At 41.3% G+C, this 18,684-nt stretch overlaps 1 protein-coding gene across 1 annotated transcript in view; it reads right to left on the reverse strand.

The window, feature by feature from the left end:
- The window catches only part of ccn2b (cellular communication network factor 2b), a 56,055-nt gene that overhangs the window by 4,658 nt on the left and 32,713 nt on the right, over positions 1–18,684 (reverse strand). Inside the window, exons 2-4 of the mRNA XM_034545405.1 lie at positions 7,030–7,246; positions 2,136–2,387; positions 285–490 (exon numbers count right to left, since the gene is read on the reverse strand). Coding sequence (XP_034401296.1) covers positions 285–490; positions 2,136–2,387; positions 7,030–7,246 — 675 coding nt within the window. The remainder of the gene's footprint in view (positions 1–284; positions 491–2,135; positions 2,388–7,029; positions 7,247–18,684) is intronic.

The following is an 18,684-nucleotide window of genomic DNA, read 5'->3' on the forward strand; positions in this document are numbered from 1 at the left end:
TGAGGACAGATGATGTCATAAGTGTACAGATTGTAAAGCCCTGTGAGTCAAATTTGTGATTTTGAGCCATACAAAATAAATTAAATTGAATTGGTTTTATTCACACCAACAGGGCAACCAAGTACACTTCTGCAGCTTTTTACCAAGGCCGTAGTATTGAGCAGACCTTCTTACACAACATGGCACTTGTACAATGGCAAAGAATTTGCCTTATCCCTACTGTTGAGAATGCTTGGCATACACACTCGTTCAAAAACACTGTTTTAGAATGGAAACACACTGACCTTGATTTTCTTTTCCTGCTGTCTGTTGCAGGGTCGGACAATGCAGATCCTGGTCTGCCTCTCCAACTGGCAGTGCCGGTTGTCGTTTGTGATGCGAGATGAGACAGCCATGGCGCAGGTGGCTGAGCACTCACTCCACTCTGTGGTCTGGACTAGACAGTTATCTCTGGAGCTCTCCGTTTGTGGGGGGGACACTTGTCTGATGACTGAGTCGGGATTTGAAGAGGGAAAGGGGTGGATCGGAGCGGCTCCTGCATGAAGAGTAATGAGGGTGGAAAAAGGGATGTGGTGAGAGATAAGTGATGAGCCACTAGTGTGACTGCTGTCTTGTTTCTATCTGTAACATGTGCCACCTCAATTCAATTCAGTTTATTTTGTATTGCCCACTATCACAAATTACACATTTCTGGATATATTATAATAATGCAAGCTGTACAAACAATACATAGTAATCCCATAATCACACATTTGCTTGAGAGGGCTTTACAACCTGTACACATACAACATCCCTGTCCCAGGACCTCACATCAAATCAGGAAAAACTCCCCAAAAATAACCTTTCACAGGGAAAAAAGTGAAGAAACCTTCAGGAGAGCAACAGAGGAGGATCCCTCTCCCCGGATGGACAGATGCAATAGATGTCATGTGTACAGAATGAACAGCGATACAGAGTATACACATTAAATTAATTAATTAATTACCTCTATGGTCTGTTTCTTATGCTGCTGTAATGCTAAACTTCCCCCCTGGGTATTAATAAGGCTTTTCCCATATCATACCTGAAATTGTTAGATTGTGGTACGATAAGGCTGGGGCAAGGCGCCTGTGTATGTGTTTTCTCTCCTTCTGCCTTTCTTTCCCTCTCCCTTGTGTTCTCATCTGGTGCCAATACGGTGATTGGTTGCCATCTGTGCAGACCAGTCATGCTGCTCCTTGGTTCCCACAGATTTCAAACTGGCCAGGAGGAAGCCTGGAGTTCTCGCTCTTCATTTTGTTATCTGCCTGTTTAAACTGAAAGGTGTGTGTGGTGGGAGGTTGATTGACAGTAGGTGAGTTTGGGGTACTCTTTACATTTGTACAAACACACAAGGGATGGGCGGGTGAAGCCTTGTGGAGCATTGAGGCTTTCCTTCTATTTGTACCGAAAAGGTTCAAAGCTTTGGGGCTTCACTTTGAAGAAGAACAGCGACATCTGGCAGTAAAGGTCAATTAAAGCAGTGTTCATTCACGGATTTTATGTTATATACTGTTATCGATGTTGCTTCTGTCATTTTTTACATTGCAATAAAACTAAATGCTGGTCAACAATATGAACCGATGTGTTCATGATAAGATTCAATCCTCTCCACATAGAACGGAGAAGTTTCACAAGTGTGTGAGTTATACACAATTACAATACATTTTCTTTATATGATTATAGCCCTAAAGTTTTATGTCAACAGATTTATGTATAGTATTTGTCATCAGTTACGTGACACTTGTAAATGACAATTTGTCAGTTAATACAAGCTCTGACAGCTTCGGAGCTCTATCTAACATTTTTGTCTAGATACATTAGGTTTATTGGTCCGTGCTCCTTCCGTATTGGTTTTGGTAAAGAAATGTTGAGAAGCATGTAAAGCCATTTTGTTTGTATATACCGGAGTTAAAATAAACTTTGTTAAAATCTTACTTCTACTTTTTCACATTCTTTAGTTGTTGCGTGTTTGGCCCTACGCATCCCCTAAACTAGAGAAAGGGGGAAGTAACAGAGGGTACAAAAAAATCTGTGTAAAATATCAGAGAATCCTAACTCTGAGTAAAACAAAGAATCCAACTACGGGCAGTTGATGTGACAGAGGTGACACTGACCGGCCATCACTGACTGGTAGTGGTGGTTCTGAGGTGACTGGTCACACACCCACTCCTCACAGCATTTCCCAGGGATCTGGATGGTGTGTGGGTATGGGCAGCCAGGGGAGGGCAGCCAGACTTCACTGGCACACATCGGTACACAGCCGATCTCTCCATTCATGCACACACAGTGGTGCTCACAGCTGGGCTGGAAGGACTCCCCGCTGTGGTAGATTACGCCCCCCAGGTCACATGTCTGACCCTCCTGAGCTATATAGGCAGACAGAAAACATGCAGCACTGTCACGCATACAGGACACATACAACACAATACAAACACATTTTAGTTTTAGAACACCAGGGGAGCCAGATGTCACTGAAGAATATCTGATGGGTCCAAAGTATACAGTTTAGTTCAAATGACCATAGAACAAACTTTCCTTTGAGGAGATAAACGTGAATTGTTTCGGTTTTTCACACCTTGTGTCGCAATTAAATAATTCTAATTGGAAATGTTCTAGGTGGCAGGTCGATGCCAAGTTCACAAGATGCAGAATTGCCGGGCTATGTCAATTGTCACATGAGCAGTAGTCTGACTGTTCACACCAGAAACTCATTACTCTAACTATTACCATTACTCTATCGATCTTCTGTTCTTTTCTATAGAGCTAATCTCTGTCTCTGTCTGTCTGCTTGTGTATATCTGCGTGTGAATGTGTCTGCTCGTCATGCTTCCTCTCTGTTTAGACACAACTGACAAATATGTGGAATAAGTATGTTTTTTAAAAACTACAATTGGCACAATAGGCAGGGCTACATTTCTGGTGTGCTCTCTTTTTCCTTTTTGTTTTGAGGGAGCTCTCCCTAGCCATACCACCCACTACATACAATCAATGTCTAAACCCATTTAAAAAATCAATAAAACATTTCAGCGGCTCTACATCAACCAAGTTATCCTTTGACACTGCCAAGAGCCAAAGTTCCTCTCTTTCAGACCAAAACCTCACTTGTACAGCTTCCCTGGCAGGTAACATCACCGCAGAAGACTCTCCAGATCCCTGTCCAACTGGGATACACTTAGCAAGAAAGGAGAGATTTTCAGGAATTGTATTGGGACCTTAGCATCACTTCCTACTAGTGACTCAAAACATATTTGATAAAAGGAGCATATGCAGCCAAAACATCCAGAATTAGACACGCCTCAACATCACTGTAATTACAGAGAGTTGCAGCAAAAGCAGCAGGCTTAACGTTATGTTTTCCTCCTCTGCTTTTAGCCTGTAATAAAGGACAATCAGCCTTCCAGTGACATATCACAGTATTTGCTACTTTCACTGCTGTCACAGTTGCCTTGTTTAGGGTCAGATGAACCAGCCTTCCCTTAAAATGTCAGATCAAATGAAGCTGCGCTAACCGAATTCCTTCTCCAACCAGTCATTGCCAATAGCATTATTGGCTTGCTGTGAGCTAACAGACTTAGCAATTTTGCCTGGGAATACATTTTTTAGCTTTTCTAAAACAAAATTACCCAGCTCATCAAAAGAAGACATATCAAGGGAAGTGAACCAGCATAGAAATGAGCTATCAGATCTCTAGCCAGTTCGATCTTTCTTCTTCCAGAACCTGAAATGCCGGCGATACACCTCCGGCATAGCCTCAAGCACGGCTAACTTTATCTTGGTAGGCTATAGTTAAAGGTATGTTCTAGGCTCAGAGGAAAATTGTGCTTCCTGTGCTTTTCCTGTAAGAACACACTGGAGCATCAGGGCCGTCCGCATCAGGCCAACTCCTAGCTTAAACGGCACCAAAAAGAATAGATTAAATTATCCATCCATCCATCCATCCATCCATTTTCAATACCGCTTATCCTCATTAGGGTCGCGGGGGCGCTGGAGCCTATCCCAGCTGACATAGGGCGAAGGCAGGGGACACCCTGGACAGGCCGCCAGTCCATCGAGGGCACATGTAGGGACATACAACCATTCACTCTCACATTCACACCTATGGGACATTTAGAGATCAATTAACCTGCAGCATGTCTTTGGACTGTGGGAGGAAGCCGGAGAGCCCGGAGAGAACCCACGCTGCCACGGGGAGAACATGCAAACTCCACACAGAAGGACCGCTCCGACCGGGAATTGAACCCGCGGCCCTCTTGCTGTGAGGCGACAGTGCTAGCCACTACACCACCGTGCAGCTAGATTAAATTAGATTCAGTTTATTTTGTATAGGCCAACATCACAAATCCTAAATTTGTATCAGAGGGCTTTACAATCTGTACACTTATGACATTCCTGTCCCAGGACCTCACATCGGATCAGGAAAAAAAACTGAAAAAAACCTTTGACAGGGAAAAAAGGGAAGAAACCTTCAGGAGAGCAACAGAGGAGGATCCCTCTCCCGGGATGGACAGATGCAATAGATGTCATGTGTACAGAATGAACAATGTAACAGAGTTACAGCATATTCAAAGAATATGACAAATTATGAATAATGAGTAGTAGGCATGGACCACGATCCAGAGGAGGGGCATCAGCAGGGTCATGGCAGGAGGCAGGACCGGCTCTAGACAGAGCCACGATCCATGGAAACTTGAGGCGAGAAACCACAAAGACTCTGGGGAAGAAGTAGAGTTAGTAATATGCTTTGAATAGACATTCAATTTAATTTCAATACAGTTTATTTTGTATAGCCCAATATTACAAATTTGCCTCAGAGGGCTTTACAATCTGTACACATACGACATCCCTGTCCCAGGACCTCACATCAGATCAGGAAAAACTCCCCAAAAATAACCTTTCACAGGGAAAAAAGGGAAGAAACCTTCAGGAGAGCAACAGAGGAGGATCCCTCTCCCCGGATGGACAGAAGCAATAGATGTCATGTGTACAGAATGAACAGCATTACAAAGTTACATAAACACATTACATGAATATGACAATGTATGAATGGAACTCCAATCCATGAAACAGAAGTAGGTAGAGAGGAGGGGGGGCGGGGCGCATCAGCAGGGCCAACGCGGGAGGCCGGTTCACCAGCATCAGACACCTCCAGGTCCAATGGGACCTATGAGACGTGAAGTCACAAAGACTCCGGGGAGGAAGCAGAGTTAATAAGGTGCAATGGCGAGATGTAAATTCATCCATAAGTAAAGAGAGAAGAGGAGATAGGTGCTCAGTGTATCCTAAAACATCCCCCAGCAGCCTATAAGCCTATAGCAGCATATCAAGGGGCTGGACCAGTGCAAACCTGATTCAGCCCTAACTATAAGCACTATCAAACAGGAAAGTCTTAAGTATACTCTTAAATGAGGTGCCTCCCGGACTGAAAGTGGAAGCTGGTTCCATAAAAGAGGAGCTTGATAACTGAATTCTCTGGCTCCCATCCTACTTTTGAAGACTCTAGGAACCACGAGTAGCAATATGGTACTACAAGCTCCTTAAGATATGATGGTGCATCACCAATCAAGGCTTTGTAGGTGAGGAGGAGAATTTTAAATGTGTTTCTTGATTTTACAGGGAGCCAGTGCAGAGCAGCTAATACAGGAGTCATGTGATCTCTTTTCTTAGTTTTTGTGAGTACACGAGCTGCAGCATTCTGGATTAACTGGAGGGATTTAAGAGATTTATTAGAGCAACCTGCTAATAAGGAGTTGCAGTAATCTAATCTAAAAGCAACAAACGCGTAAACCATCTTTTCTGCATCGCTTTGAGAAAAGATGTCTAATTTTGAAATGTTACGTAGATGAAAAAATGCAATCCTTGAGATTTGCTTAACGTGGGAGTTAAAGGACAAGACTCAGTCAAAGATAACTAGAGATTCTTTACAGTGGTGTTGGATGCCAGGGCAATGCCATCTACAGAAACCACATCACCAGATAATTGATCTGAGGTGTTCAGGGCCTAGTAAAATAACTTCAGTTTTGTCTGAGTTTAACATCAGGAAGTTGCAGGTCATCATGTTTTTATGTCTTTAAGACATGCTTGAATTTTAGTGAGCTGGTTGGTCTCCTCTGGTTTGATCGATAGATATAATTGAGTATCATCTGCATAACAATGAAAGTTTATGGAGTGTTTCCTGATAATGTTGCCCAAAGGAAGCATATATAAAAGGTACATAAAATTGGTCCAAGCACAGAACCTTGTGGAACTCCGTGATTAACGTTGGTTGTCATTGAGGCTTCATCGTTTACAAATACAAATTGAGATCGATCTGATAAATAGGATTTAAACCAACTTAGTACCTGAAATGCCAATCGACTTGACAAAACAAGTACAGAGATGAGTCCTTTATCAGCATATATATATATATATATATATATATATATATATTTGTAACAACAATTACATCATTCACCCATTCATACACTGATGGGAGGGGCGAAGATGCCACTCAGGGGGCTTTACAATCTGTACACATACGACATCCCTGACCTTTGACCTCACATTGGATCAAAAAAAAAAATAGAAAAAAACCTTTCACAGGGAAAAAAGTGAAGAACCCTTCAGGAGAGCAACAGAGGAGGATCCCTCTCCCCGGATGGACAGATACAATAGATGTCATGTGTACAGAATGAACAGAGTTACAGAGTTACAACTGAACTCATTCAATGAATATGACAGAAATGTATGAATCATGAGTAGTAGGCATGGACCACGATCCAGATTTCCACAATCCATGAAACAGAAGAAAAAAGAGAGGAGGGTGGGGGTGCATCAGCAGGGCCACAGAGGAACTAACATTCATACACCACACTGACTAGCGGAGCCAGGGTTCGAACCGCCGATCCACTGATTGAAGGACGACCCTGCTCACCACTGAGCCACAGTCGCCAGTGTTAGTATCAAAAATCTTGTATTGCAGTATCGCAAAATAAAAAAAGATGTTGGTATGTGTTAAGGAGAATGTATTACCCATGCAGATGCCAGTCTCAGTGTCACTCAGCAGAGTGTAGTCACAGTAGAGCTCCTTGTGATGGTCGCAGGGTTCCTGCAGGGAACAGGGCTCCCCCAGCTGCTTGGCACACACTTTACAGAAGCCACAGCCATCCAGGACCAGACTGGTGCCCATTGGGCAGGGTGGAGGGTCTGCTGAGCAGACACAGGGCTGAGAACAGTCATGGGCCACAGTCTGCAACAAACACACAAACCACAGGTTAAATCAAGTAACAGCAGGATATAGTCTACAGTACATGGAAAAGAGCAAAATGTGCACATGTTTATGACAAGAGTGTACAGTACAGTAGGAAACACCTGATGTGTTGTTGTTGTTGTTTATTCACATTCTTTTGTTTTAGCTGATTTCAAATTTGACTGTTATGGCCACAATGCAACTTCATGGCTGTGCAGTCACTGAGTTGGACTACAGAGCCCACGGTTCACATCCCATCTCGGACCATTAACAAATGAGACTCGCACAACAAGGGATTGACTATTTTAGCGCAAAAGGTTAGAAAAGGTTCTGCTCCTTGGGGGAGCTCACCCCATAATAAACAAACTTGAACAACATATCCGACTTTAAATTGACAACAGTGTTGACCTGAGCGTATCAGTAGTCATGGTTCAACTTATAACCGTTTTAATTGAATATAATTCATCAAAAGAGGGGCTGCACGGTGGCTCTCACTGTCACCTCACAGCAAGAGGGGCCAGGGTTCTGACCCCGATCCCAGATTACTGTACTGTATTCTGTGGCAGCCTCCCACAGTCCAAAGACATTCAGCACAGGTTATTTGGAGACTGGTTGTCTGTGTCTCTATATATGCCCTGCGATGAATTGGCGACCTTCCCAGGGTGAACCCTGCCTTTGCCCAATGTCAGCTGGGATTGGCTCAAGCTCCAATAGGAAAAGTGGTTTGGATAATGGATGGAATAGCCAAGAGTCAATGAATGAACAGTAATTGTGAAGCATACATTTAGTAGCTGATGACACTGGGATGTCCGAGCTCTGCCTGAACTAATGCTATGCTACCAGTTTATATCAAATGACAGAAAACTATCAACATCTTTGAAGTTGCTCTGTTTCTGTGGATGTGTAAATAGGCAACTGTTTGCTGACATATTTGCCATAACTTTATGATATGGCTGTTCACAGTTCGTTTCATGGCACTAAAGAAGTCTTTTACCATGGTCACAAGGGCTGCAATGGTTTGGGCGAACAAGCAGGAACTTCAGCTGTTTTACCACTTGGCAACAAAAAACACTTGGTTAAGCAAATGACAAATTATCTAATAAACATATAATAAAGCAAACTTGAAGAGCTACAGATGTACAGTCTTCAGAGTTTATGCAAAATAACAACAAAAGTAGAAGAGCTTACTGATGCCATGGCAAACACATTATTCTCTACAGTATCCTAAATATACCATACAATCAATATTTATATTTGCCATATATTTGAGTATATTTGTTATAGAAAATATGTTGGAGGTTTCTAAAAGTGCACAATACCACAAGATGGCGACACCAGACTGTGATCACATGGGCCAGCAAATATTTTCCATGTTTTCTTTCCTTCCCACTGTTCAGCACCAGCCTAGCAGTGAGGGAACAGGTTTGTAGGAAGAAAACATGACAGAAACAGATGGTAAATGCTGAAGAAAAATACTTTGGAAAGCCAGAACCAGGAGCTCTACCCAAATGCAACATTCTGTACTTTATCCTCAGAGGTTCAGTTCTTCATGATGGATAACTGCACCTTAATATCATGACTCACATGCTGATTAAAAAGTTTATTTCCCTGAGGATTTTGAAGTAGCTTATAATACCTCAATCTCAATGAGTTCATCCCCAAATTGCTTTCCATTTCAACAAAGAATATGTGTTTGTTAAAAGAAAACTTACCGATGAGATAACAAGCAAGAGGATGGAGAATGTGTCTGAAGACATGTTTCTCTGCAGGCTTCAGTGCGATCAGAAGTACTGGTTCATAAGGCTGAAGGGTTGCTCTTGTATTCTCCCTGGAGCAGACTGCTGAAGCCGAGGAGGAGGAACTGACTTAAATACCAACCGTGTGGGTGTAGCCAGAGAAACCATAGCCATGGCACTCAGAGCTGAACATAATCAAAATCCAACAGCCTTCTCACAGAGACAGACTGCTCGTGATCATTTGTTCAGAGGGGTGTGGGTTGATAAAACAGCAACTAATAGGGTTGTTAACCTTGAGGTAACTAACAGCAGATATGACTCAGACAATTACTGTAATATGAGAGTATTGAGAGAAAATCAAAGAGTACATTTCAGGAATGTTGGTTAAAGAATCAGAGAAATGATTTCATGTTGCATATGATATGATTGTAGAATATATATATATATATATATATATATATATATATATAGATAGAAGCTCAGAGACAAAGAGACAGACACACTACACAAGACTGTCAACATTGTGACATTGTCTGCATTGATTTAGGAACCACTTCCAGCAGCACATACATATGCATAACATATAACACAAAGTCTGAAGCCCTGAGGACATTTTTATGACTTCATGTGAAGAATAGACTAACATTGCTTGGTGTAATACATATTTTCGTAAGGGCTCATATCTTTTACACTAAAATATCTTCATTTTGGAAACCTTGCATATGGTAAACGGTAAATACACTTATTTTGCGCTTTTCTAGTCCTCCAATCACTAGCTTTTTGTCAAGACCGAACAAAGACTAGAACCCAAATGCACGACTCAAAGCAAAGTAACAACACAAATCTCAGTTTTAATTAACTGGAAACATACAAACAGAAAATCTACATGAACAAAGTAACATCAAATCGTGACCTGGTGACTGATGAATTCCATGAAAATGGCTGGTTCTCTGACACAAAAGACAAGACGAACTGGCCCAGGACAAAGGGAGACACAGACAATATATACACAGGGTGAGGGCACAGGTGGAAACAATCAGGGGCGAGGCAGCCAATCAGACCAGAGGAGAAACAAACAGGGGGAGGAGCAAGTTGCCTGAAACAAGAGGAGTAGACTTTCACAACAAAACAGGAAATCACGAGACAACATGGACACAAGACACTGATTAATTTAACATGACAGTTTCCTGGACATGACACTTTTAACACTACATGTCTTCATTCACCCATTCACACACTGATGGGAGGAGCTACCATGCAAGGTGCCACCTGACCATCAGAACTAATGTCGTATATTTCAAGCGACAGTGATGTTGAAGAATGATGATGAAGGAATCTCCGCGGACACTCTAACTTCAACAAATCTTCACCACGACTATTTTCCCACTTGGGAGGACTGTTACCACCAATATTCCATCTTCCACATTTACAAGGAAGGTAACCTGTTCCTCCTAACTTAACTCTGATCACAGTATTCGAAGGAGGTGACGTTATAGAAACCATCTGAGGCGCCACTGTAGTTAAATGTGATACATTTATACCTTCAATAGCTTTTAACATTGAAAAGGTAGATTTCTCTTCCATTTTTCCAGCTTTTGTCTGGAGAGTTGATGTCATCGTTGTTGATTCTCTCGTTTCCCCAACATCTTGGAGGTCTATACTCTTATTCTCACCTAGTATCACTAGAGACACTATGCAAACTCTAAATCCTAACTCACTCCCAATATGTGGATCGTAAAAAGAACACCTATAATCACCTTGATCTTCCTGTTGAGGCCTATGTACATAGAGACTACAATCTCCCTTGATCTTCAGTCTCTTTTTGTCATTAAGTAATGTATACTTCCCTAATGGTAATGACTCTGACAGAACTAGAACCCTACCATGGTTATCTTCCCACTCAACTCTAAGTTTCCCTTCACCACTATTTTCTCCTGTACACTGACATGGAAGCTGAACTGACTTCCCCAAGGTTACTTCAACCCTTGTTCTAGTAACGGTTTGGTTTAACCTTTTTCCTAACTGGTCTCGGGCTCCTTTGTCTAGCTGGATCCCTGAGTTGTTCTGCAGCGGAGTCACGGCCCTTTGATATCTCTGGCGCTTGGCAGGCAACTGAAATAGGTCCTGCTGTGTCTGGGACATGTTGAAAGACAATGTCACTAAATCTTCTTTCCTGTCCATCCACTGCAAAGTCATTTCTGGGATCATCAGGAATGTGCACAGAAACATCAAAATTGTCCACATCTCTCCTTCTGAGTTCTGACTCAGATTTTCATGCATCTCCCTGTCTGGTGTATGTTCTTCCACATTGTCTTTGGGCTTTCTTGAGCCTTCAACATCTTGGATCTGTGAATGTGGCGCCTCTTCACTTGGTGCTTTGACACAATGTGATAAATGATATGACGTTGGAGACCCTTTCACCTGGACCGCGGTTCCAGTACTGCAAACTACTTCAAATGGTCCTACACGGCGTTCGTTATACCACTTCCTTCTAAACACCTTCATGAACACCTTGTCTCCAGGTTGCACTGTGTTCCTTTTTTGCTAACCCATGCGCCCCCTGAATCATTAGACGCAACAAGTCTGGAGGTGCTAGTATCAGCCCCTCATGATTTCTCCAAAGTCCAGTAGAATCCTGGGTGGCACCTTGGTCTATCCACAACTGTTTATCCATTTCAGGAGCAGCTTCCTGCATTAAAATCATATCTTTGAGCATCATTTTGTCTTCCAAGTTCACTTCATGAGTGACGAGAAGAACTTTGCCCACTTCATCTGCTCCTGTGACTGCTTTTGCAGCTTCATCAGCCGCTCTATTCCCTTTGACGCATCCATCTTATGTGCCGCGCATTTAGCTATTGCTATTTCTTTCGGCTTCAATGTGCAACAATTCCATGATCTGGGCGTGATGCTGTACCGGAGAACCACCTGTTTTCTTAAACCCTCGGTTCTTCCACACCGATCCGAAATACTGTAGAAGCTTCAGTCTCTGTTGTCATCAATGATGGATGAAAATATCGTTTGGCACTTCAACCTAACAGCCGTCTGGTTTACACTGTATTGTACACTTCAATCTACACAAAGCATCTCTTCCCACAAGTGCAGGTGTATGTTCTGATACCAATATGGGTATTGTAATCTTGAGCTGAGCTCAATTGGTTCCATGAGAGGAATCAGCTGTTTCACTCCCTCAAACCCGACTGTCCGAATCAATTGACCAGACATGGGGAGATGAATAGCATCTTTAGGCCGAATACAGGTGAAAGCAGCTCCGCTATCCACCATCACTTCCAATGGTCGATTATTTACTTTTACCTCTATTGTTGGATCTCTCTTATCGTTGGCAGCTTTGATCAGTTTCTGTCCCTCATTTTCAAACAACTGGAGAATGCCAAGCTCCACTTGCCTCTTTTCTTTGCGTTTTCCCCCTTTTCCCCTTCTTTTGCTCCGCCTTGTATGTGGATACAAGTACCTGCATTATTTTAATTACATCTGGGTGAAGAGTCCCCTCCACTGGCCATGGTTGGTCAATTTCAGGCCAGCATTTATGCAATTTTTCCGATATCTTTGCAATGTTTGCGATGCCTCTAATTAAAGGATTATTCTCAACAGGAGTAATTACTTTTGGATTTTTAGTGTCCTTTTTTACCATTATAATGGCTTACTTATGTTCCGTTATTTGTAAATTAAGAAGTACGATTAAAACTACTTAAAGCTATTCAGATTACTTCTCCCCCGTTTTTTATTATTTGTATTTTATTTATTTAAATTAATGAACCAATCAACCAATTAACCAATTAGCAAACCAACAATCAATTAATCAATTAGCAAATTAAACACTCAACCAATCAATCAATCAGACAATTAACAAATCAACAAACACTTAATCACTCAACTAACCAACAAATGAATCAATTCATTCAGTCATTCATGTATCAAAACCACAAATTCACCCTAGTCAAAAATGAAATTGATTTGTCAACGCCAAAAGGATCAAGAGCCCATTAATGCAATAGCACAACCCAAAGTCCGCTTATAATATTTGACAACAAGATCATGCGCTCCCACGAGTCACTGACTGTCACCAACTGTGGTCTTAATCACTGTAAGACAATCGCCTAATTATCACCCAATATTCAGCTCAAATCGTCAGACAGTCACAATATTGATTCTCCAACACACCACAGATCAGACCAAACCACGCACAAACAATAAAACTCTGCAATTGTCAGCAGAGTTTAGACCAAACAATCATATGCCATTAACGAATTAAATGCATTAACTGGTCAGTCAGTTACCAAGCCCTCTATTCATTTATTTATTTTTCCTTTTAACTAACTACAGCATGTAGTCTTTCATGTGTATGTAAACAGATCAATATTCGTATAAGCTTATAAATGAAAGCAGGTTAAAATGTGTACCATCAATAATGGAAAAGAAACAGGCAATGATTTAGTCTCTTATGAACCCATTAGGTTCTTTAACAGCATCATAAACTTAATTCTCAAATTAAACCCCTACATGAACATTGTAGAATTTAATGAAAACCAAATGAAACAAACAGACACAAAGAATTTTGTGTCTCACAAAAAAGTGTTAATCCCATTGAAAATCTCCCCCCCCCCCCTTACGTCCCTTATAAAAAGAAAAAAGGGCTCATGTTATATTAGTCTTCTTAAAAGAAGCTTGTTGTGTATTTAGTAACTTATTTGTTATATTACGTCCTCTCGAAATAAGCTCATTGTATATTTAATAACTCATTTGTTATATTACGTCCTCTCAAAAGAAGCTCATTGTATATTTAATAACTCATTTGTTATATTACATCCTCTCAAAAGAAGCTCATTGTTTATTTAATAACTAATTTGTTATACTACGTCCTCTCAAAAGAAGCTCATTGTATATTTAATAACACATTAGTGATCACGCTTCACACACACACCCAGGTCACCCAGCACACACACATTTTCACAAGACTCAAAAAACACAAACAGCACTTCGTACTTTTGTTCCCAAAAAGAAACAACTCATTCATACCACACATTCATATAGCATGCTTTTTGCTGCGCCCTTTTCTGTCTTATTCTCATAAAATTTATGCTACTTTCTGAGATGTAAATTAGTCGATGAGAGGCTGCATCAGACACTGTTCGTCAACAAATGTCAGAGTGGGAACAGTCAATCGACCTTTTATTCTACAATCTCCAGTTATTAAACTGACCATACGGTGTTGTTCCAGGTTTTACGGCCCATGTTTATTTATCCAGATTCTGCGACTCAGTCATATGATCCTTTCCTTTAATCTTATCTCTCTCTCTTTACTCTGTCCCTTCTCACTGTTTTACATTTATTTATTCAAATTACCTGGATCCAGGTTTATCCCAATTTTGTCTTTTTAACTTAATTCCTGACTATGTCAAGCCAATTATTACGCAGTGGCTAATTTGCATGTGTCTTACCGTTAAGGAGTTGAGGGCCCAATCTCCATTAATCTTGCACGATACTATTTAGCTCACCTTATTGTTACAATGAAGCTATTCTACACTATTCCTTGTATTTCTCATACTTCCTTTCTTCACTTTTTTTTATCTTGTCTATAATACTCCCCCCATTTGCATATTCCCTACGCAAATAAAATCAAATTTAGCACGGAGCTTCACTTCAAACATCAAACCAACAAGACATGTCTATAAAAAGAAAATAGGTTCTTATTCACGGTGTGACCAAGCAGTTACACATAACAGCCCCAATGAACGAACCAGTGTCCAATCGAGTGAGAAATACTCACCGTATGTGAAGTCGTCGGAGGAGCTGCAGGTCACAGCACGTCCTGAGTTTGTGACGCCAAGTTTGTCGTATATTTCAAGCAACAGTGATGTTGAAGAATGATGATGAAGGAATCTCCGCGGACACTGTTCTTTCTGGTATAATAAAGTTTATTACAGACAGGAATCACAGGTCAGGACGGGCGACTAGTATGCCCGGAGACTCTCCTGTCAATCAGAAGTTCTGCTGGACGGTGCGAGGCAGACCATTTATATAGGGAAGATGTCTTGAGCAAAACTGGAGATAACATAACGTCACACAGGGGCCCCTAACCAAAGACATACTTTTCAGACACAGGCATACAGACCCTTCCTCCAACAGGTCAAAGGGCATTCCTTCGAGGGGGACACTGACGAGTAACACAACACTAACTAACATGAAACAACAAAATGAAAACAAGTTCCCACCCCAATGGTTAAATCAGAAGTCACGAGAATGGGCACCATCCTTGACTTTAAATCCCACATAAAAAGGTGACCAAACGCAGCTTTCTTTCATTGAAGAACATATTTTACTTGTTTACAAGGTTCTTAAAGGTTTGGGAAAGGCCTATATTACTAGTTATTTATCATTTAATAATCATTCCCAACCTTGTAGATCTTCTGCTGTAGTTTTTTAATATAAACTCAATCATACAAATAAGAATATTGTATTTGAGTGATTTTACAAAGGGGGGGTGCTACTTTCACGGGCGATTGATGGTCATTTTCTAATGTCAGTACTGTATGATCCTGGGCAGCGGCATGAGGTGGGGTACAAGCGGGCCCTCCCGATTTGGACTGATCTTCGGTTTTGTTGAAATCTGATTGGCTCTGTCCTTCTAATATTAAAAAACAGATTCATTTTTTGTTCACCTAGTCTTGTCTGGCCGGTCTTGATTCAGTGCAGTGGTGCTGATACAAACTGAGGAGGTAAGTGTCAACAAGATATCCTAAGTGTTAATGCTAAAGAGGATCTATAAATGCAAATTAACTGTTAGACGCATCGTTATACGTGTAATGATGCCTCTCACAGGCAAATTTATTATTATAGATCACAACTTTTGCTTGGGAAGTGGCGTATGCAGTGGCGGCTGGCCAATAGAGGGCCACAGGGCCTGGCCCCACCCACCTTGAGCCACAAAAAAAAAAAAGTATACACAAATTATAATAATAATATTAATAATATTTACAAATTATACAAATTGTCAATATTTGTGTTTTGGAGATATTGAGTAATATACAATTTAGCCAATCAGCGTTCTAAAATAGATTCAATTTTGGGCCAAAGTCATCTGGCCCAAAAGCTGCGTGTTCTTGTCAGGTGCTTTTTTAACAGCCAGCGCGAGCACTTCTCTTCCAAGAAGACCCGACCCGGTAAAATCTCTCCTCCAAGACCCGTTTGAGAGAAGAACTTTGGCAGAGAAACTACAGGTAGAAAAACTGGGCCCAGATCCACCTCACAAGAAGACAACAGACTGGCTGAAAGGGAAGCGGCACATGAAGCTTCTGTAGACACCAGGAAGGTTTGGCAAGCTGGATGCTGTTGTGCTAATGCCGTATTTTGCTTTTTAAAACAATGGGGACAGATCCAGCATTGACAGTTACGGGAGTAAGGGACATGTTGGAAGAATTAATAAACCATGAGAACACCAGGATACACATGGATAACTCCTCAAGCAGCCATATTGAGCAAAGTGAACGTCACTACCAGCTGGACCACGGACACAGGTTGAGGTGAAGAAACACAAAGAGGAGGTGGATCAAAACAGGCAGACGGACCTGCAAACTACTGACCCACAGCCATTCATTAGATAAGTTATAAGTAAGGGCTTTAGTATTCCTGCTGTAAATGTTAGCTCTCTTTATGAAGAGAATGCTTGAAGGCAGAGTGAAGACTGTCATCTACAAAGATAAACTGTCTCGACAACTCTGAGCTACGCAGGACTAGGCAGTCCCATTTTTCAAGTATTATTAAAGGGTATGTGTACATTTAGGGGGATTGGTTGTCAGAGAGAGAATATAGTATTAATAACTATGTTTTCATTGGTGTATAGGACCTACAAAACTAGGAATCATAGTGTTTTTTGTTCGCTTCGAAGAATACCTTCATATCTACATAGGTAGTGGGTCCTGTTTGCGGAGTCCGCCATCTTGCAAAAGCAATTATTTAGTCAGGAAACAGAATAGAGTATTGATAATAGTTGCTATTAGTAATAAAATCCTAAATATACTTATCTCTACCTGAACTTCACCATATAGTTCACACTCTTGTGACAGGGAGGCGTTGCACCACTAGATGCCACTAAATCTCACACACTAATCCTTTAATGGAAATATTAAATAGTGTAACACTTGTGCTTTATTTGCCACCGTTAATGTCATGTATTATTATGTTTGGTCTTGATGCATCAAAGTTCCTCTCCAAGTGAGCAGGGTCGTCCTTCAATCAGAGGATCGGTGGTTCGATCCCCTGCTCCACTAGCCCATGTCGATGTGTCCTTGAGCAAGACACTTAACTCCAAAATATCTCCCGTAGCTGTTGCACGGTGTGTGAATGTTAGTTACTGCTGATGGACAGGTGGATCCTTAGCTCCTCCCATCAGTGTATGAATGGGTGTGAATGGGTGAATTATGTCATGTTGTGTTAAAGCGCTTTGAGTGGTCGGAAGACTAGAAAAGATCTCTACACGTACAGTCAATTTATTCTGAGTGAAAAAAGAAAACACCGCTTGTCAGACTTGTCAGACTCATGTTGACCTCGCCTCGCGCTGACTGGTGTTATTGGAGCGAGATGAGCCCATGAGGGTGAACATAGACTTCAACAGGCAGAGCGCCGATAAAGAAAGTTGCAGTGAAATAATTCAGTTAGTGAATTATGTCATTGTCATTGACCTAGATTAGGTCAATGACAATGACATAATCTAATATTTTACCACTTAATATTCCCCCTGCGGGAAGTTAAGTGAGAACAGTTACATGGAAATGTAATGTTGATATTCTACTTATTTTAACAATTGTAATCATTTCCCGTTAGAACACCATATAACTAAAGTTATAGGTTATGATGCATGACAGAGTAAACAACTGAAACTTTAAAGCTGCACTAATTGAGTCCAATGAGTGAGTAAAAAAAGAGAGTTCCTTCTGCTTACAGCTATATCTTTCATTGAACTTTAACGGAATTTTTTCCAATCCCGGACAGTTTTGAGCTAACATTCCAATAAAATGTAACTTAAAATATTGATAAAAATAATCGTATCACGTTCTAAACTAAGCGTTAACTTCTTACATTTCAAGCTAAATGTCGTTATAATTATTCAAGTTAGTAAAAGGACGCTAATGCCAGTAAATTAGCCGTGCGCTGCTCTTGGCCTGATACGGACTAACTTCTATCCTCGTAATAAACACTCGGCGCTGCTAGTTTTTTGGGGATATTAGCTTGTTCCAGTCACCAAAATGCTGTCAACACATCCGGGATCGTAGTTCTGTTCTTCACAATAAGATATAACACTTCAACTACTCCAAACTATGCAATAAAAGCTCAGTAATTTCCATTTGAGTGTGTACCGCCACCTGCTGGATGTTTTGTTAAACTCTTCTCATGTCAATCACTTGGAAAACACCAGCTGATGCATGACATTTAACAATTATGTACACACATGTTGTACAGAGCTTGAGCCTCCCTCCTCGCAGCTCGGTCTTCTGCTTCCTTGATCATGTCGGACATCTCCTGGGCTGTCAGTAACCTGGCCTTGGTGATGTTCCTCCTGACCTTACCGGTGTGCCGGTTATAGTTTATTTCAGCCAGGAGGTGGGCCAGGTCAACTGAAATCCAACCTGATGTCACCAGGGCATGGGTGATGTAAGGATTGGGAGATGGAGGAGGAGGAGGAGGAGG

The sequence above is a fragment of the Cyclopterus lumpus genome, chromosome 11 (assembly GCF_009769545.1).
Source record: "Cyclopterus lumpus isolate fCycLum1 chromosome 11, fCycLum1.pri, whole genome shotgun sequence".
NCBI classification, from domain to species: domain Eukaryota; kingdom Metazoa; phylum Chordata; class Actinopteri; order Perciformes; family Cyclopteridae; genus Cyclopterus; species Cyclopterus lumpus.